At 43.9% G+C, this 21,677-nt stretch overlaps 2 protein-coding genes across 3 annotated transcripts in view; both read right to left on the bottom strand.

Annotated features, from left to right (window-relative positions):
• Ints6 (integrator complex subunit 6) overlaps positions 1-19,568 on the bottom strand; it is a 114,097-nt gene extending 94,529 nt beyond the window's left edge. Inside the window, exon 1 of one of the 2 annotated variants that reach the window (XM_032918051.1) lies at positions 19,494-19,568. The gene's annotated coding sequence lies outside the window, so the exon portion shown is untranslated. The remainder of the gene's footprint in view (positions 1-19,493) is intronic. The other variant, XM_032918053.1, reaches the window with a different exon arrangement.
• On the bottom strand, positions 13,219-13,653 carry LOC116913746 (60S ribosomal protein L27-like). The gene has a single exon (XM_032918054.1). The coding sequence runs from the start codon at positions 13,645-13,647 to the stop codon at positions 13,249-13,251; it is 399 nt and encodes a 132-aa protein (XP_032773945.1). The 5' UTR covers positions 13,648-13,653; the 3' UTR covers positions 13,219-13,248.
• Positions 19,569-21,677: the final 2,109 nt, after the last annotated feature.

The following is a 21,677-nucleotide window of genomic DNA, read 5'->3' as shown; positions in this document are numbered from 1 at the left end:
CAGTGTAAGGTAAGCACTTGGCTAACTCATAATTCCAACATTTACTAGACTGGAGTTATATCTGCCCAGATACTTGTTGATGTAGCTAATAACTAGATAATATGAATTATTACAAAAACCTGCTTCAGCTCATCTATACTTTCACAGATAGAACCCTCATTGTGTGTGTGTGTGTGTGTGTGTGTGTGTGTGTGTGTGTGTGTGAATTTTGAGATTTCCCTGAAGTTTTCTTTCTTTCCTTCTTTTTAAAAGACAGTATCTCATTATATGGTCCATGCTGGCCTGGGACTCACTATATAGAACAGGGTGGATCAAACTCACAGAGATCCCCCTGCTTCTGCTTCCCAAGTATTGGCATTAAAGGCGTGCACACCACCCTTGGCCACACATTTCCTCCTTACTGTTACTCACTGCTTCCCTGTAATGCGTTCAATCTTTGGCAGATAAAAAAAAAAAAAAAAAAAAGAATAAGTCAAACTCGAAAAAAAAAAAGAAAAAAAAAAACTTAATTTTCATTTTAAGAGCACCGACTTCTTCCAAGGTCCAGTTCAAATCCAGCAACCACATGGTGGCTCACAACCATCCATAATGGGTCCGAGGTCCCTTCAGGTGTGTCTGAAGGAATACAGTGCTTTCATTTAAAAAAAAATAAAGTCAAAACATTTTCTTGAAATTCTGCAAGGGATGCTTTGAAAGGGTGTCATAAAAAAAAAAAAAAGAAAAAAAGAATATGAAGCCTTTTATGTCCTCAGATCCAGTGATTTTTCTCCTTTGAACAGGTCAGGCTAAACAAACTCCCTGGCAGGAAGCTACCACAAATCCGGTTGCATTCCTGCCATATTCCTTCAGACCAAGAGCCTGGAAAGTGCTAATAACGCGTTCCCCTTGGTCCTCCTTCCCCTTCCCCAGGGAAGGGGTAGATAAAACGTGTATGGGGGAGGAGTGAAAAGCTGAAACAATAATGTGTCGGGGATTATGGATAAAATGCTTTCTCAAGTATGTCTTACCTTATTTTCTCAGCTATAAAAATGTATCAAGACAATTTCAATTACTGGAATCTTAAAAACCATGAAAATATGTCTGAGGGACTTCCACTGTCTGACTTGTAACGTGTACTTCAAACATTCTGCTGCGCGGTGAGGTGTGTGGCACTCGAAGGGAAATTCTTTTTTAAAATCTCTGGGTCATTGCATTGTTCTAATAATAAGAGACCTAAATCTGAAGCACTTGGGGACACGAAGGCATCTCATCTGCTGTATCATCCAAGCTCTGGCAGGACACTGGGGAAGAGACATGCTGCCGGCAGGAGGGGACAGACAAAGCCTAGTGTTGTGTCCTCGATGCTGATAATTCCTAAGATATATTGCAAAGTTATCAAGATGTTTCAGACTGGCAAGCTATTTTAATAGGGGAGCAAAAATAGGAGTTTAAGTTCTAGATGTTTCTATTTCAGGATATGTGTTGTAATTGCCCATTTTTCCTCTCTGAGTGACTGTAGCCCTTCCAGAGCAGAGCTCCTCGCCTTGTTGCAGACCTCTTGAGGGAGCAGTCACTTAAAATAGAGCCATGGAATTCCACATTTCAGCCTCATAAGGTGTTTTCATTATGTGACGACCTTAGAGAGTCAGTGTCCACTGTACAGTCCACTCAAAGGGGCTAGCTCAGCCTAGAAAGCATGAGGCACAGCCCACTCTTGCTCCTGGTCTCCTTGGGGAAGGATTGGAGACGGTAAAGGACAATGGGCATTTGTGTAATGTTCTCAAGCATAAGAGCCAAAAGTAAACAGGAAGAAAACCATGACTTTCAGATTGTGACTTTGAGGGTTGGCACGGGCTGGATTCAAGTTTACCTTTGCACTATTAAAAAGTATGCCAGGTTCTTGGTAAACAGTAGAGGTTATCTTTTTCTATGAGCATTAGACCATGCAAGATCATTTAGCCTCATACATGAGAAAGAAAAGAGGGCTCTCTTCTCTCTTACTCTTCGTTCTTCTCTGTTCTTGCCCCCTCTCCCCTCCCACCACATGCTCATGGCCGGCCGCCTCTCCTCTCTTCTTCTACTCTTCTCTCATTAAACCACTCCATGTGGGAAAAGAAAGGAAGAAAGAGAGAAAGAAAGAAAGAAAGAAAGAAAGAAAGAAAGAAAGAAAGAAAGAAAGAAAGAAAGAAAGGAAGGAAGAAAGAGGGTTGCAGGTACACCTCAGAATGGCTACACTTCATCTCCATGCCCATTTCTTGCCCAGCAGCTATATTCATGTGTTTGAAAGTTGAAACATTTGTAAAAGTTCTATTTATTTAAAATGTTCAAGACTTGGAGAAAGCCAGGTGAGCGGGTGGATAGATCTACAGATGACATGTGTATTTTCACATCTTTTTTGCCTTCTTGATGTTCACTTTTCTCTTGTTGGGCCTCACCTGGAAGCATTTAGCTAGAAAACATTTCCCAAAATGTCTGAGAGCATTTTCTGTTTCTCGGTGGTAGAGGGTGGTGAGGGCTGAGCTTCACATTCAGTGACAGTCCCCAGGGGACCTTCACAACAAAATCAGTGAAACTCTGATTTTGAGCAACCACAGAAGCAGGGGAGTGTAGGGCAGTCAGGCTGGGCTGTGGAACCAGACAGCTAGACTTGAAGTCCGATTCTGACTGTGTGAGCTGCTTGTCATTTAATTGCCTGAAAGATGAACATGGGATGTTGCTCTAAGTATCAAAGCAAAATATAAAACAATGCTCGGCATATGGTGTGCCCCCGGTGTTGGCTACTGCAACTGCAAATTCATGCAAGTTCTTTCTATGCTAATGAGTATAGGTAAGAAAATGTGCAAGCACATGTTTTTTTAAAAAGCTTCTAAATTTGAAAATCTTCAGGCTGGAATCTAGTATGCGCTAGAAGAATTTCAATGTCAATTTCGGACATCATAGGTACATTGTCTTTAGTGTGTTCTTCACTGGGTGAGAGGAAGGTGAGGAAGCAGAGGAGGCAGAACTAGAACCATACGGTTGATCGTAGTGATGAAATGCAGCCATGGGAAGTTCATTGCTGATCTGGGATTAGGAAGAAAACCCAGAGCCAAATCAGTCAAGGTGAAAGGCATTTGTGGGACGCGTCCCTGAGCCTGGGGTGTATGCGTGGAAAACTGAGCAGTTTACTGGGGACTGGAGCAAAGAAAACAAGACCTTTCACTGCAGCTGAATGAAGGCTTTAATGTTAGTGGTGTGGGGGGGTGGGAGACGGGGCTTGCCTCTGTCACTCATTCTCACATGGAGCTCAAGTGTGTAAAGAAAAGCCCAGTGAAGACAACTTTTATCCCCTTTAAGTATTTATAAGCACAAAAGTGAACTGGACATTAACTCCTGTGTTTTATACGTAAAAAAGAAAAATGACCCAAACAAACGTCAGTTACTGCACATGGAATGAATAGACTCGCTCACCATAGGTGAGTCACACATAGTTCGTAAGTACAGAATGAGCAACCGGAAGTGAAAGCACCAAGTTGGTAGACGGATACAAATGGTCATTCTGATATCCCCAATCAAAGTTCTGTCAGCTGCCAGCTGTATTCTATGATGATCCATCAAAAACAGGACTAGGTCATAGCACCACCGGACTTTCCAAAACAATAGTACTGGGCAATATTAATTCGTTTCTTTCAAAGATTGTCACAGAGTACAAAGTCCCATATAATCAGTGGCAGCCTGTCTGCTTCCTCACCGCGGTGGCTTCCTCCACCGCGGTGGCTTCCTTTTCTATTCTCTCACCTTCTGTGGTACTTCGCTATCTTCCCATGCTCCATGATTCCCCCGCTCACCATTCGCTTTGCTGGGTCTTCTGATTGGCATTACTATGATGCTTCTCAGATCTCTCTCTGTCACTGCTCTCTTTTTTAGCACTGCAAAGATCTTTCTAGTATTCTGCTCTAAAGTTCCTCTATTCTCCTCTTATATCTCACATGTAGATATCCACATATCTGCTCTGCTGGTTTTAAAATGCGTGCAGAGTATGACCTCATTTCCTCTATCTGGGCACAATTAATTAGCCTGGATTGCCATTGTAACCTTCTTCCTGAGTTATAGACCTTCTCACCTTTATCCTACTTCACATTCCTGTGAACTCTGCATCCAAAATGATGCTTTAAAAGCAGAAGTCACATCACAACAACTTTGCACAAAACCCTCCAATAGGATGCTTCCTCTCTGATGATTAGCTTTTGTCATGTCAGAGGATTCTTTCAGGCTATCAAACAGAAAAGCCATCAGCGATCTCGACAAGCTATCACCCAAGATACACTTGTGTGTTTAATAGTGCCTTGATGGGTCCAGGAGTAACCAACCACTTCTCAATTGGATCATCCTCCATGGGAGGCAATCCGTGGCTGGTACTGTAATCCTGGTGTAGTAGTTTGAATGAGAATTACTCCTATAAACCCATATGTTAAACACTTGGTCCCCCGTGGGTGGGACTGTTCAGGAATGATCATGAGGTGTGGCCTTGTTGGAGGATTGTGTCACTGGGCAAGCTTCGAGGTCTCAAAGGACTCTCACTGTTCACAGTATTCAGCTCTCTGCCTCCTATTTTTGGATCAAGATGTGAGTTTCAGTTGTTCCTACAGAACATGCCTTCGTTCTGCCATCTTGGACTCTAATCCTCTGAAACCATAAGTCCAGTCAAATGATGCCTCTTTGAAGTTGTCTTGGCTGTGTTGTGTTGTAAGAATAGAAAAGTAACTATGACACCTGGTCAAAAGCCTGTGCCTAGAGAGGTCACAAGGTCTATGGAGGAATCTGTTGTTGATATTTTACTAAATGGACATGTACGCTAACTGCCTTCTAAATACTTTTGTTTACAGCCTACAGACTGGTGTAGCTTTCCATCTTAGAGAAGGGAACATCATGGAGGAGGGAGTAGAGAGCAAAGGATGGAGAGGAATACTGTAAAATGTGTCTCTGGGTGTCTTAGGCGTCCATTGTTGTGAAGAGACACTGTGACTAAGACAACTCTCATCAAGGACAGCATTTAATTGGGACGAGTTTACAGGTTCAGAGGTTCGGTCAATCATCATCATAGCAGGAAGTATGGTAGCGCCCAGGCAGGCACGGAACTGAAGAATGAGCTGAGAGTTCTACATCTTCATCTAAAGGAAGCCAGGAACAGACTGCCTCCCACATGACTAGGAGGAGAGTCTCATTGCCCACCCCCACAGTGATACACTTCCTCCAACAAGGCCGTGTCTCCTAGTGCCAGTCCCTAGACCAAGAATATTCAACACCACCCCTGGCTATGGCACAGTGTTACAACACACAGCAGCAATGACTGCCTGCAGAAGCCTGAACATTAAAACAAACAAACAAAAAGGCAGAACATTTTACCCAAATAACAAACACTACAGTCATCTCAACAGCCCATGAAATCTTCTCTAAAATGCATTACATATTAGGAAACAAAACAAGTCTCAACAAATAGGGAAAATTGAAACGACATTCTGTGTTCTGTATCTGACGACAGTGGGATAAAACTAAAAATCAATAGCAAAAGAAGATTATAGGAAATGCAAACTCATTGAAATTAAACAATTATTGAATGCTGACTTGGAGATCACTGCAGAAATCAAGAAGGAAACGTAAAAGGTTTTAGAATTGAATGATAAACAGACACAGCTCATCCCAATCTCTGCGATACAGTGAAGTCCCAAGAGGGAAGTTCATAGCTCTAAGCGCTTAAAGTACTAGAGGGATCTCAAATAAACAGCTCACGGTGAACCTTAAGGCACTGGATAAACAAAGCTAAACCAACCTCAAAAGCAGTAGATAGAAAGAAATAATGAAAATCAGGATAGAAATTATTTAAATATGGAAAAATGTAACAGCGACAGTGAAAAACTATAAGCCAATCTTTCTGTCTCTTTGTCTGAACATAGACACAAATTCTCAATAAAATACTTGGGAACTGCATTCAAAACACATCCGAAGGATCATTCACTGTAATCAAGTCGATGTCATTCTACACTTGGAGGTATGATTCAACATAGCTAAGTCAATAAATGATTCACCACGTAAACCAGACTCAAAGACAGAAATCACTTGATCATTACCGTAGTCTACAGAGCTAGTCCTATGACAGCCATAGTCTACAGAGCTCATTCCATGATAGCCAAGGCTACAAAGATACACTGTCTCAAAAAAACCAAAAACAAAAACAAATCCTGTAGAGACTAAGGATGGGATATATCTTAACATCTATTACAAACTGATAGCCACCATCATATCAAATGAAAATAAAACAAAAAGCCAAACAGAACAAAACAACAACAGAAACCCTCTGAAGCATTCCCACAGAGATCAGGAAAAAGACGAAGGTGTTCACTTTCACTAAGCTCATTCAATAGCGTTCTTGAAGTCTTGGCTAGAACAGGAAGACAAGAGAAGAAAACAAAAGGTGTTCAGAACAAGAAAGAAAGAAGGCAAAGTGTTTCTATTTGCATATTACCTCATTCTGTAAGTGAGAGACCCTACCAGGAAACACTTTCAGCAAAGTGTCAGTCACAGGATAATACCAGAATCAGTAGCCTTCCTATATAATTCCCAAAACAAACAGGCTAAGAGAGGATGTGGAAGCAGTCCCATTCACAATAGCCAGAAACAACAACAGAAGCCCTTGGAATAAACCTAACTGAGGAGATGAAATACCTAAACAATGAAAACATTAAAGCCCTGAAGAAAGACATTAGAGAAGACACCAAAGGATGGGAAGACTGCCCAAGCACATGAATTAGTAGGATTAATATGTGAAAGTGGCCATCCTACCAAAAAGCAAGCTACAGATTTAATGCAATCGCCATCAAAATTTCGATGCGAAGCTTCACAGGAATTGAAAATCAATCTTAAAATAATTATGGAATCACAAAAGACCTTAGTCATACTGACACAGAAAAACAGAAACATTCCTGGAGTTATTATAATCCTTCAAGTTCTGCAGTCTAATGGACAGGGGATGACCACAGCACCCATGAGCAGCCAGCGTTATCTGCACAAGACCTGCAAAAATCAAGCCAGTCAGCATTCTGGCACAGAGTGAGAAAAGGTTCACTACCCCAAATCCCTAACGGAGGAGCTAGGGACAGTCGGTGGCTTTTAGAAGAGTCAGTTTTCTCTAAGGACCTGACTGTTGGTTAGGCAACCGCACTTCCGTAGGTGGCCTGAATCGAAGTCAGTGAGTGATTTTTTTTTTTTTAAGAAATATGAAGTTGGGGTAGGTAAAGGTACGGGGAGTGGGTTGGGGAGTGGGATGAATTAGGAGTGGAAGTAAATATTATCAAAATAGGTTGTGTGAAATTATCAACAAATTAATAAGCAGGGCAGGAGAGAGACAGTTGAGCAGTTCAGAGCACATACCACCCTTCCAGAGGACCTGAGTTGGGTTCCAAACACTCCTGTCGGGCAGCTCACGAACACCTGTAATTCAAGTTCCAGGAAATCTGATACCTCTGGTCTCCATGGGTACCCATACCTACATACAAAGTACACATTATTAAAAATAAAATAACTCTTTAAAAGATTTGCATGTGTGTGTACAGGACATGGAAGTAGGAGACTAGTTGGGAAGTAAAAGGGGATCTCCAAGCGTTGGGGCATAAGAGAAGGGAATGGGGGTGAGGAGGGTCACAGGACTATATACAAGCATGAAAATTCAAAGCTAAAATGTGCACACCCAGAGACATTTGCAAGATTGGCTCTCTCCTCTCTGAGGTCCTCGATCCTTGGCTTCTCTGCAAGGGCTCCTCTAACTGCCCTGCACCGTCTCTATTTCTCTCCCTTGCTTTCCTGTTGTTCATAGTACCTGTCACTGACATAAGCTGCGGTTTACTTAGGTTCTGTCTCTCTCCCCTGAAAGCGGAAGCCTGATGAGGTCAAGCTGCTTTGTCCATTGAGAGGTCACACAGAACCACTCCATACACTTGCCTCAAGGAGCATTTCTTGAACAACTCCAGATTTGCCCCTGCATCTTCTGCAACCAGCTTCTAACGCAGACTACTCTATTTTTCCTGAACATCAATCTTGGTAAAATACATACCTAGATTACAAACATGCCAGTTACCATTGTCTCTGGCTCTAGGATATCTGATTTGCTGCTAATTTCTTTCAGTGCCACAATGTTATTAGTCTGTCCCCTCTTAGCTCTCCTGTTGTCAGCTTTGCTAATGATGGCTTGGGTTGGAATCAGACTTGGGTTTTCGTCCTATTTCTTCTCCTAACTAGTTATGAGATCTTCAACAAGTTCCCAAGGAAGGATAGAAGAGATCACAGGGTTGCAATGATCCAAAAGTACCTACGTGCAAATGGTTAAGAGTATTAAATAAGGGGCTGGAAAGATGACTCAGTGGTTAAGAGCACTGACTGTTCTTCCAGAGGTCCTGAGTTCAATTCCCAGCACCACATGGCTCACAACCATCTGTAATTGGGTCCAATGCTGTCTTCTGATGTGTCTTAAGACAGCTACAGTGTAGTCATACACATAAGATAAATAAGTAATTCTTTAAAAAGAGTATTAAATAAGATACTGTATCTGAAAGCTGTAGTGGTACCCGGCACATAGTAAAAGATGTTTCTTCCTTTATGTCCACATGACAGAAGATTGGTATCTATCATCCTTGCCCTGTCTTTTGTAACTCTGGCTGGAAGTAATGTGACTTAAGGTTTTTCAGTTCTGTAATGGTGCCAAAGCAACACATATCACACTTTGATGTCTGAACTTCTTCCAAGCTAGCAATGTACAGTACCAAACTCTCTCGTCATTCTGGTCAACGGCAAGCCTCGGTTCCCTGTGAGGACACAGACAATGCTTCAGCACAAACCAAGCTTCCTGTTAAATAGCTTTTGCTCCATGGTGGGCCAAGTAAGTGGTTTGCATGCATTTATAATAAGCTCTTACAAACTATGATGTCAAGGGACTGGATGGATTAAATGTATTTTGTTCTTAAACATTTGTCAACGTAATATAGGTTTGCTGGGGTGTGCGAGCCATCACACCTGGAAGAGCAGCTGCATATCACACCACTGCTAACAAACAAACGAAACCAAAACACACAAACAAACAACCCTTTCCTAAGTATTGTAGCTGAGTGACCCAACAACTTTCAAACTATTTCTACAAATAAGTAGAACTGTAACTTATCTGCCCACTATGCCCCAGGTGCTGTCTTCACATTGTGAAATCTAACAATGCCGTATCATTCATCCATCTCCCACCCGAGTAGCAGCCTCTCTTTTCTCCTGGGTTAATGTAGGGGGCCCACTTGAATAGACCATGCTACTTACATATTATTTAGTCAAGTCTGCCTCTCAATGAAATTAATTTTTTTAGACAACATTACACTGAAGTCAGTAGACTGTGTAGAGCAGATTACCCTCCACAATGTGCAGAAGCCTTATCCAGTCAGTTGAACAAGACTTTTGGTGAAAAGATACTCTTCTGCCCCTCCCCCTCCTCCTCCCTCCTCCTCCCTCCCCCTCCCCCTCCTCTCCCTCCTTCTCCATCCTCCCTCTCCCTTTCCCTTCCCTCCCTCCTCCTTCCCTCTCCCTCTTTACCCATCTGTCCTCCCTCCCACCCCAGGTATGCAGTTGGTTTCCAGTGAGTACATTAGTCATGTCAACCTGCCATGAGAACCTCATCAATTCCTGATGGCCCCTCTCCTAATCTACAACCTCTTCAGACAGTAGTAGTTTATTTTTCATTCATAATTTCATTAACTTATCAAACACCCCTCTTTGTGTTGATATAGTAATTTCCCTACTAGGATGTATGCTCTCCCACTTCTGTTCCCTCATAACCAGGGAAGTTATTTAATATCCTTCAGCTGCTGTCCCTACCTGATAAAATGCGGGACTAACTTTCTAAGTGAATCTGTGTGTAGGGAATCCGCCTTCTCACAGCGTTGTGAATCATGTACCATAGCGTGAAGGACATGCTCAATTCCTCTAATACCCGGTGAAGCTTGTGCGGTACTGAAAGGAGCCATGTTGTGTTCAGTCAAGCTGAAGAATGACGACAGCGCTGCAGGATTAGGTGGTTAAGGGTGAATTAGAGCACAGCTGATCTATGCGAGGATGGCATGCAAGGACACAAGTGCGCTCTGCAGAATCACACCAAAAACTCAGGCCATGATGGAGACAGCTAAGTAGACCCAACATACAAGGTCAGGGAATCTACAGGGATTGGGAGGGTAAATCAATTCCTGTGCTTAAAGCAAACAGGATGCTCAGAACAAAAACTTCTAACAGGAGGAAATGCAAAAATGGCTATGAAAAACCAAGGACTGGGTTTCTCATACCAGCACAAGAACACAAGTTACAGTGGGTGTGAAGTCAGTGAACATTATGACCGTCGATCTAACTCCAGAAACGTTCTAGGGATAAGGCCAGTTCCAGGTGGTAGCTACCGAAACTTCTGCTGCTTAAACACTTGGCCCCAGAGAGACAGCAGCATCCTGAAGACTTCCATAGAAGCATCTTAAGAGAACCCAGTCTCAGAGATGCTTCCCGTCACCTGTAGGAGCGAAGCTTTCCTTGTGCATAGATGAACATCTGTCTCAGACAGTACAGGGTCAGTGTTAAACAGTTTAGTCTTCGACTACAAAGGTCTCTTCTCAGTTACACAGCAGCGTATGGGTGGGAGTCTGAAGGCTAGGAAAAAAAATTATAGTTGACATTACATTTTGCTATTGGTTCCAGTACACGAAAGCTGTCAACCGGTGATAGAACAGCTGCAGTTGCTAGGCATGATGGTGTCTGAGGTAAGCCCAGCATTTGGAAGGCTACAGAAGGATCATTGTGAGTTAGACAACAGTCTGGGCTCTACAGTGGGACCTTTTTGCAAAACCAGAACAATCTTGGTGCTTGGGGTTGCATGCCTGGTCAGCATTTAACTATTCACGTAACGGTTTGCCCTGTGTAATTTAAAAAGTGAAGCCAGTGCCACAACAGGAAGTAGAATGAACAGGAAGTAGAATGAACAGGAAATAGAATGAACAGGAAATAGAATGAACAGGAAGCAGTGTTGGGGTAAATTGCTAGGGTTTTTGGGGGACTGATCGCAGGCAGATGCCATCTTTTACAGCTTATTCTTCCTCGAGGCCCTTGTGCTAAAGGTTTGCTGCTCAGCTCAGCACATCGGGATGTGATGAAACCTTCAACAGGTGGATTCTATTCTGTGTAGGGTCGTTAGGTCACCGGGGACATTGAAAAGGGTCATGGTACTCCAGCCTCCTCCTCTTCCTCTCTTTTGCTTGCTGGCCATGAAGTGCTTTGCTCTGCCACATGGTTCATAGAGATGTGGGACCTCACCACAGGCCCCAAAATAATAAGGTCAAGTGATCATGCTTGGGAACTTCCAAAGATGTAGGTCAAAATAAGCTTGCAGTATCTGTTACATAGTGGAAAGCTGGTTAAAAGGTCTGGTTAGAGGAAAGACAAAAGGTAGGATGAACTGAGAAGATGAGGACTTAGGTTTCTTGAACTCAAATGAAAAAGGAAAGGGAACCTCAAGGAGCCTGAAAGGAAAATCTTGAATAGTAGGTCCCCTGTCAGGAACAATGGATAAATTTCAGACCAGCCCAAAGTGAGCTCTCAGGCTCTCCCCTTTTTCAAATCTCTTTTAAACTAAACTTGTCTTAGGAAGTCAAGCAGTGTAGAGCAATCCAGGTCATTGTCAGATCTAGAGCTCAGTGGAGAAGGATTCGAGTAAATCTCAGAGCAAGGTGGTACCTCTGGATCCCCCAAATCCTGCTACTCCTCAGTAAGAGCTCCTTCTCCTCACCCAGTGAACCAATCAATCCCTAGCTGTTTCACAAGGCTGTTCTTAAGCACAGCCATCTCCTAGGTCTTTACCCTGCCACCACTACAACAAAAGACTTGAGAAAGATTAGCACACTGTTACAGAGTCCACATGATAAATAGCCCCCACTACTTTAGTAATAGCTTTGATGACCACAGCAGCTCACCAGTGCAGACCATTTTCTCAAGTTGCCACCATCTTAGCCCTTTGTCCTGAAAGCATCCTATCTATGTGGACAGTCCTCTACCTAAAGTCAACATTCTGAAACACAACTTGGGATTGTTACCATTAATAACTTTGCAAAGGTTTTCTCTTAATTCTCCAAATTCTGTTGGAGGAAAAAAAAAGTTTAGCCAGGCTATGGCGTCGAACACCTTTAATCCCAGCACTCAGGAGGGAGAGGCAGGCAAATCTCTGAGTTTCAGGCCAGCCTGGTCTACAGTGAGTTCAGGGACAGCCAAGGCTGCACAAAGAAATCTGGTCGCAAACAAACAAAAATCTATACATCCATCAAATTATCTACTGCAATACTCCTCCTCTGAACACCCTTACAGAGCTCTCCACAGAGCCTTTCTGGATTTCCTCAACCAAATATGATCTTTCCATCCAAATCCCAAAACATATTTTTCAGCACTGTTATTTTACCCTGTCCTATAGGACATTTCTGGGTTCATATTAGAAGCTTTTTCTAAGCATGTCCCTTAGGACCTTTCTTGATTTTATATCTACTATAGAACTAATACCGTGTACTTTTTCTCAGAGGTATTTTTAAGTTCCTGTGCTGGTTAGTTTTTCTGTCGACTTGACATAATAAGTTCAGATCATCTGGGAATAGGGAACCTCGATTTAGAAAATACCTCCAGCACACTGGTCTGTAGGCAAGTCTAGGGTGCATTTTCTTTAATGTTTTGTTTTGTTCTGTGAGACAGGGTCTCACTTTGGAGCCTTGGCTGACCTGTAAGTCGCTTGCTATGTAGACCATGCCGGCTTTAAACTTGCAGAGACAGCTTGTTCTGCTTCCTGAATGCGAGAATTGAAGACATGTGACTAACACACCCAGTGCATTCTCTTGATTAATGATTGATGTGGAAGAGCCCAGCCCATTGTTGGCAATCCCTGGTCGGGTAGGCCTGGGTTGTATAAGAAAGCAGGCTGAGCAAGCCTTGGGAGAATAAGCCTCCTCCAAGGTCTCTGCTTCAGTTTCTACCTCCAGGTTCCTTCCCCGCCTGAGTTCCTACCCAGAATTCCCCTCATCATGGATTATGATGGGATCCTTAAGCCAAACACTCGAGCTGCTCCTCCTCAAGCAGCTTTTGGACATAGTCTCTATCACAGCAATAGGAAGCAAAATAGGACATTCCCAAACCATTGTTACATTTTTTTTTTATTTTTTAATTTTTTTAATGACGAAAACAAAAATACATCTAAAAGTGAAGATTCTGGAAAAACCATTTGTTCTTCCCTGTCTTGTATCGCTCCTCAAACTTGACCTTGGCCTCTCGCCTGGCCTTGCGTTTCAGTGCTGGGTCTCTGAACACATCCTTGTTGACAACAGTTTTGTCCAAGGGGATATCCACAGAGTACCTTGTGGGCATGAGGTGGCTGTAGTTATAAACTTTCACAGAGGACTTGATCTTGGATCGCTTGGCGATCTTCTTCTTGCCCATGGCAGCTGTCATTTTTCTGGGATAGCGGTCAATTCCAGCCACCAGGGCATGGCTGTAAGGGTGGTCGGAGGTGCCATGATCAATGTTCTTCACGATGACGGCTTTGCGTCCGGAGTAGCGTCCAGCCAGGACCAGCACCACTTTCCTGGGTTTCATAAACTTGCCGATTTCAACAGCAAGCAGCCGGCACCCAGCAAAAAAAGCCATTGTTACATTTTTGATAGGTTACCTTTTTCCTTAGAAAGAATTGATTGTAAGTCAGACATGGTGGCTGTAATCCTAGCATTCAGAGGGTTGGAAGCAGGAGGATCAGGAGTTCAAGGTCAGGCTGAGCTACATAGTAAATTTGAGGCTTCATGAAACTGTTGGTAATTGGTTCTAATGCTTTGTCTTACTGTGGTGAATTAGTTAAATGGCATTGGTTCCCAGCCAGTGGCGTGCTCGCTGCTTATCCCTAGAGCTCTTTGGATTCAGGAATGAATGACACACGCATATCAGCTGATTTCCATATGCCTTGACTAGCTCAATGGGTGGGCACCTCTACATCTCCCTAAGGCTAGCAAACACTCCCCTCTGGTATTCCTGAGTTAACATCTTTTAAAACCTATATTTCATCTTTGCTACCCCAGACCCAATCGAGGAAAGGGACCCTAGGGCCAGCATTCTTACTTGCCATTTAGCTAACTCACCGCTGTATGAAACTCTATTTCAAAAAGGCTAAATAAAGAGATAAGAACTGAGTATAACCACAGACCATCCCCACACGATGACCATAGGCACACATTGTACCCACATAGCTCACCATAGGCACACGCTATGTTCATACATGTTTGCAATATAACCACATTTCATGTGTGATCTCGTTGTCCCTTGTTCACTATGATAAAACTATTCCTAAGAATATGTCTCATTTTGATTCCTTAGACAGTAAATGTCTACCAATCTAGTCTATTTCATAAACAAAAACCAGGGGCGATTTCCTGGTGCCTGCTTCGAGCAACTGTGGAAAGTGATTTGATTAAATGTGAGGAAAACAGACAAACTAGCATTTGCTATATCTCCCTGTCTGTCTGTCTGTCTGTCTATAGTCAGGATTCATTATGTTGCACAGGCTGATTTCTCACTCCCTATTTACCCCAGGCTTGCCCTGATCTCATCACCTTCTGCCTCTGTCTCCTGAATGCTAGGATTACAGGCATGCACACCATACCTGGTTCTGACGGCTCATAATTATGTATGTTCTCTCCTTTCTTTCTTCTCTTCCTCACCTTCCTTCCTCTCTCCTCTCCTCTTTTTCTCTGTCCTTCATGCACTGCTGAAGACCAAGCTCAGACCCTTACACTCATGCGCAGAAAGCATAGCCTCTACTACTGAGTCGTGCTCCCAGCCCCCATCTCTCTCAGTCTCAATTTCCCAAAGCAATGCAGATAAATTTGCCAGACAATGGTAAATATTTTCTAGTTGTGTCAGAAATGGAGTTGTCTTATTTATTTATAAAGTGTGTGGTGTGTGTGTGTGTGTGTGTGTGTGTGTGTGAGAGAGAGAGAGAGAGAGAAACAGGGCTATATAACCCCTTGGGGCTAGAGTTGTGTGTGGTTGTGAGCCTATCAACATGGGTACAAGAAGCTTAATTGTGATGTTTGGAAAAGCAGCAAACACTTCACCACTAAAGCCATCTCACCAGTTTTAATATTGACTTGTGTTTTTTTAAACCAGGAGAAACTAATTCTAGATAAGACCAGAAAGAATTTACTTGAAAGATGTGGAACAGATCACAGGCTAGAAAGGACCTGAAAAACAAGGTTCAGGAAGGACAGCCTGTATCTCCCCAGGGATAGACAGACATCCAGGAGCTCAGACAACATTGTCAAAATAAATCCTGCTCCAATTTTCTTCAACAGTTCTTCAGTTACCTGGTTCAAGATGCAGTGGCCCGAATAAATCAGGCAGCCTCATTAATTAGCAGACCAGCTAGGTTGCTGCCGGAAGGGGCCAAAACAATTACCGACAAGGACTGGAGAGTGCTCTTAAGAACTGGGAGGGCCAGCCCCGGTGCAAGGCAGCCAGGGAACTGCAAATACCCAGCATAGTGTGAACTGCGATCTTGCTCCAGGCTTCCTCCAGTTTTTGTGGAGAAAGGAAGGCGGCTGGAGTCAACTGGTCTTGTGCAATCTCTGAGCACGACTGGCTTAGAATACCAGACTACTTGTCACAGAGGTGAGTTAGTGTTTAAAAACAAAGGTACGAGTCAAGCCTGGTACATTCCTGTAATTCCAGGCTCAGTGGCAGGGGGAGGTTCAGGAATTCAACTCTGCTACATGGCATGTTCAAGGCCAGCCTGGGCTACTTGAGAGTCTATCTCCAAAGACAAAGAAAAAGCACAAAGTTATATAATAAATATCAACACTAAAATAGGTAGGACACAGAAGGGAAAGCTGAAATGTGCTGATGTTTAAAAGAAAAGTTACACAGGCCAGTGTTCATCACACCTGATGACCACAAATATATGTTCCAGCAGCAGCGGGACTACGTGGGAAACCCGGAGTGAAGACAGAGCAGGGAGACGAGCCTTTCGAGTTTACAGGAAACTCTCAGTGTCGGTAAGGAAGAGCATCCGGCCTTCAAGGGCATGGATCCATGGCTTTCTCTGCACCACCAAGTTCCACTGCCTACCTGTCACGCGTTAGCCCACCTTTGTTGTCTCTGAGCAAACCTGCGCCATTCAACCCACATCAGAACCAAGCAGTGTTGCCTGCTTTTGCCATGAGCTTGTTACTCCTCAAATGTCCTCTTAGCATCTCATCCTGTGCTTCCAAGAGTATGGAAGGCACAATCCATAGTCACAACCGTCTCCCTGTCCCTGTCCCTGTCCCTCCCCCTCTTCCTCTCTCTCCCCCTCCCTCTCCTTCTCCGTCTCTGTCTCTCTCTCTCTCCCTCTGCCCACCCCCCATACATGTAGAAGTTAGAAGCCGCCTTCAGCTACCATTCTCCAGTTGTCCTCAATCTTGTTTCCAAGACAGTGTTCCTCCTTGGCCTGGCCTCCCCAATCAGGCCAGCTTTGCTAACCAGCAAACCAATGAACTCGCCTGTCCCTGCTGTCCCAGTCTTAGTGTCACCACGTCCACATCCTGTGACTGTCCCTTTTGTAGCTCTCTTTCTTCTGCCTACATCTTGAAAAGGTGGACAAGGATCCATCCCTCTTGTCTTTTTGTATCTCACAGTACTGTGTGTGAAAAATTGGTGACTGAGTGAGACCCAGAGCTTTGATTTTGTTTGATCCCTTCTTGCCCCACCCTGCCCATATCCCTAGTGTGCGCATCTGTACAAACGTCATTACTGGGGGGAACGTTGGCCTTCTGCTGCTGTTCTCAATGGCCTCGGGCACTTGAGGGAGCTTCAGCTGTGACCTCTGACTGAATGGTACTCTATTTATCACCAACTGACCCAGATGCCAAAGCCCAAACCCATTTTTTGATTGACTATTCTGTAAACATTTCAGATTCTGCACATCCCTCCTTCCAACAAAAGCTAGTCCTGCTAACTAAAGTCCTTGGCCTCCTGTCAGTTGTGCAAGATGTGGCTTGTGCTCAATGTCTTAGGAACATCTAGTTCCAGAATCCCCAGTACTCTCACCTCGCCTTGGTTTCCGGATTCCCTGGTGATCCTGATGCTTCGTTTATTTTGCTGCCTTAGTGGTCCAGCCTTCAAAATCTCCACTCAAGCCCTGCCAGAGCATCTTAGTAAATCCTCCCCACTTCCAACAATCTCAGCTCCACTCTAGCCACCATGACTCATTCATTGTGGTCACCAGAGCTCTGCTCCCAACTGATAAGATCTTATCAAACCCTAGTCTCTTCACTCTGGAGTATAAACAACCTAAGCACCTAGATCCTAGCACTGCCCTAACTTTCCAGCCTCCTCCTCAATCCCACCTTTCAGAAGTGTATCTATTTATCCAGTCCTTCATTTTCATTGTGTGCACATGTTTGTGTCTGTGTGGGGATCTATACGGAGCCTGTGGAGGTCAGATCCTCTGGTGCTACAGGTAGTTGCCAGCCTGGGAACTGAACTCAAGTCCTCTGTAAGAGCAATATGCTCTTAACTACTGAGCCATCTCTCCAGTCCCAATACCACTTTGTTCGTTTGTTTGTTTGTTTGTTTCTTTTTTTTTCGGAGCTGGGGACCGAACCCAGGGCCTTGCGCTTGCTAGGCAAGTGCTCTACCACTGAGCTAAATCCCCAACCCCCTGTTTGTTTGTTTTTGAGACAAGGTCCATCCAGATCATCCGTGACTGATCTGGAACACTATGTAGACCATGCTGCTTTAAACTCAGAGAATCACCTGCCTCTCTTTAATCTCAGATGCTGAGATTAAAGGCTTTTTACACCATGGCTCCCAAATCACCTTCTTATTTCATATTCCCAGAATGGATCTGTCACTGTCCCACAACAAATTTTGCAGATACTGTTTCCCTTGTCTTTTTTAAGATTTATTTTATACACACACACACACACACACACACACACACACACACACACACACACTATAGTTGTCTTCAGACACACCAGAAAGGGCATCAGATCCCATTACAGATAGTTGAGCCACCATGTGGTTGCTGGGATTTGAACTCACGACCTCTGGAAGAGCAGTCAGTGCTCTTAACCGCTGAGCCATCTCTCCAGCCCTTTCCTTGTCTTGAATGTTCTTTTACCGTCTTCCTCACCTTGCAAGTATTACTGATTAAAACAAATAATTTTTTCCTAGCAATAATAATTACCTATCATAGAGAACGGATAGGGGGCCAACATAATGGCTGAGCAGGTAAAGCGGGTAAAGCTTACCTTAAGTGGTCTTAGTCAGACCACTTGAGATTCCTCTTAGAGATCTATGTGGCAGAGAGAACTGACTCGGGCAGGTTGTCCTCTGACCTCTACGTGCATGCCATGACCCCCTCCAATAAATGGACGGAACTATAATTAGAGAGAGGGAGGGAAAATGAACTGAATAGGGCTTTCCCATCTGCTGTCGCATTTAACCCTGCCCATAATCCAGCAGGTTAGGTATTACCAGCCTAAATTCCGTGTCCAATGCCAGGAGGCCAGCCGTGTTTCCAAACTCAGGATGGACTGTGGTTTTGAAACCCAATGTAATGCCCTCTTTCCCTGTCTGTGAAATCGAGGGATAGACACAAGCCCAGCTCCTGCCCTTCGGAATGGCGGTCACCAGGACACATGTTTTTTTCAGTCAAGAACCTTGTCTGAAAAATGTATTTTCCAGGTCTGTCTCTTGAGCCATTATAAGTAATTCTGGCAAGTGAGCAACACCTTACAAGGGAAATAAGTAAAGCTCGCGTTTACAGCTCCTAGTCTGTACTAGAAAAGAACTGTGGTGCTGATCAAACCTTTGTGTTCGTGGCTGCTGCCTCCCATTTTCTTCCTTCCCATTGCTTTCTCCTGCGACTTAGGTCTTCTCCTCAGTTTTTTCTCCTCTAGAGTGCAGGGCTCCACTTCCACAGAAAGGATTCCTTCTTCAGTTTCACTATTGAGTCGTCTTCTGTTCTATCTACTATTATTATGTGCAGGGTGATATGTGAATGGGGTGGGTGCTCATGCCATTGCACATGTGCCAAGAGGAGAGCTCTGTGGACTCTTCTCTCTCCTTCCACCTTTACATGGGGTCTAGCACTGAACTCAGGTCATTGGCTTACAGCCAGTGCCCACACACACACTCACACGCACACGCACACGCAGACATCATAGCTTGTACCACCCCAAATCAATAACTTAATAAATGTAAATAAAAATTGAACTAGTGCTGATCTATTCACAGTAACTAAGAAATGGAAGTATCTGAGAAGTCCATTGGCAGCAAATAAAGAAAGTGCAGTGCATTAAACAAAATGGCATATTATTCTGTGAAGCCCTGAATCCCCTTATTTATCCCACCAGTGAGAGTAGAGGGCCTTCTGTTAACTGAAAAGGCCCAGGCATAGAGACACATACAGCATATCGTCATACCCGGACACCAGCAGAGAACACAACAGTAGCCATTCCGCACCAAGAAGGTCTGTTTCTTCCCTCATCAATGAGACAGAACAGTGACAGGAGCAACCTACAGCAGAAGTGGAAAGGTTGTTTTTGTTCCGGCTCTGGGGAAACAGTTCGTGGGGTGGGGAAGGCATGGCCACTGGGGCCGCATCCTTAGCACATCAAGTGGCCTCTTATGTCCCAATGGGTCAGGAACCAGAGCCCTCAGGCTTCAGGAAGAAGCAGAGGCAGCCTGTAAACATCAGGCTGCACTCTCAGAGCCCTGCACCCACCAATTAGGGCCTCTTACCAGAAGGTTCCACGATCTCCCCAGAAAGCACCACTGCCTAGGGATCAAACACATTAGCCTGTTGGAACAGTTCACATTCAAGCCACAACAGAGGAAGTCCGGTGACAGATCCCAAGACAGACAGACAGACAGACAGACACACACACACACACACACACACACACACACACACACACACACGGAGGAAGACTACGTTCAAGCACCCGTTTCACAGTAAGGTGACAACAGTTTGCAACAATGTATTATTCATTTTATAAGGGAGTAACAGGTAGGACTAGGTCTCCCCAGCTATATAAAAATGATAGTTACTTCTGAAGCTGGAAATGACAGCTTTCCTGGTTCGATCCTTTCGTATTGTTTATATATAGCAAATCATCACACTGCAGTATATAAATGTCTAAATTATGTGGTAAATTACGGTTTTAAGGATAAATAAGAATCTGTGCTGGAAGAGGGTAGTACGGGAGAGTTGGCTCAGCAGTGAAGAGCATTGTCGCTATTCCAAAGGATCAAGTTTCAGTTCCCATCATCCACCCACGTGGAGGAGCACTGCCTGTACCTCCAGCTCCAGGGGACCAGACACCCTCTTCCAGCTTCTAAGGGCACTGCACGCACCTGGTGTGCGCGGAGGAACCTTCAGGATGAGCTGGCACTGGGGCGGAGAGGTGGCTCAGCCATTCAGTCACAACTGCTCTAGCAGGTGTGAGAAACAATGATCTTCACTTCATAATAAGAGCCCTGGAGACTCAGAGCAGCTAACAAGAAGTGGTTTAAGTTACAAGCAGGGTTCAGCCTAGAATTACAGGCTCACTGACTGAGCACCAAAAACAGTTTCTGAGCCCTAGTGCATGGGCACCTCATTACTGAGTCATCAGGAGAGGCTGTTTCAGATGCCATCTAGATCTCATCTGTCCATTTGTCCTTCTCAACAAAACCCGCATGTCTGTTCCTCTCTACATTTTACATCCTGTTTCTTTTAAAACGTATCAGACACGTGACTTTGCAGGCAAGCTTGGCTGTCAGTGACTTTCTACTCTGAACTTGTAGTTTGGGTGAGGAGCACAGCTCAGCATCGTTTAGGTAGAAAGGACCAGCTTGACCAGCAGGCATTGCGAAGGTCTAGAGGTTCTGTTCGTTTGTATCTAGACCTGAGCTGGCTCCAGGCATCTTTGGGAACGAGCTCACTATGTCTGACTTTAGCATTTCAGGGATGCCCCCACATCCTTGAAAACGTTGGAAGACTATGTGTTGTTCATGTTAGTTGGTATTTTGGTGGAACAAGTCATTTTTTGTGGTTTTATAGTAAGTCTTAAGATGAATACTTTCTTCAACTTTTCCTCTAAACCATGTTTGCTATCTTTGTCTTTTGGAAATTCATTCTTGTCTAATTTTTCCCTGCAACATTGATGATCACACCATTTATTTAGACTTTCACATTCTCTCAGCGTTGTTGTGTATTTTTCAACCTGCAGGCGTTACACGTGTTTAATCCATGAGAATTTCCTGTCTTGTGTTATTACATGTGATTTTGAGTTCATTGTCTGTGTCTCCTTTGCTCATTGTATTGCTCTTATCACTGAATAAAACCCAACTGTCATTGTACTAACATTATATCTTGGGACTCCTCAGTCCAGGGATCTTTTTTTTGGTCTTTCGGGAGTTTCTATGAGAACAATAACTTTAGTTGTGAACCAAGTCAATTTTATTCCTTCATTTAAACTTGTACATCATCCTTCTTCTCCTCCCATGGGTCTCCAGGTCAAGGTTGACTAAAAATGCTGACCTAGAGAAAGCTTGCTACATTCCCAGAATTTAGGAGAAAACTTTCAGTATTTCAACACCAAGAATGA

This window comes from Rattus rattus, chromosome 12, assembly GCF_011064425.1.
Source record: "Rattus rattus isolate New Zealand chromosome 12, Rrattus_CSIRO_v1, whole genome shotgun sequence".
Classification (NCBI taxonomy): Eukaryota; Metazoa; Chordata; class Mammalia; order Rodentia; family Muridae; genus Rattus; species Rattus rattus.
This window is presented reverse-complemented; position numbering and strand designations above follow the sequence as displayed.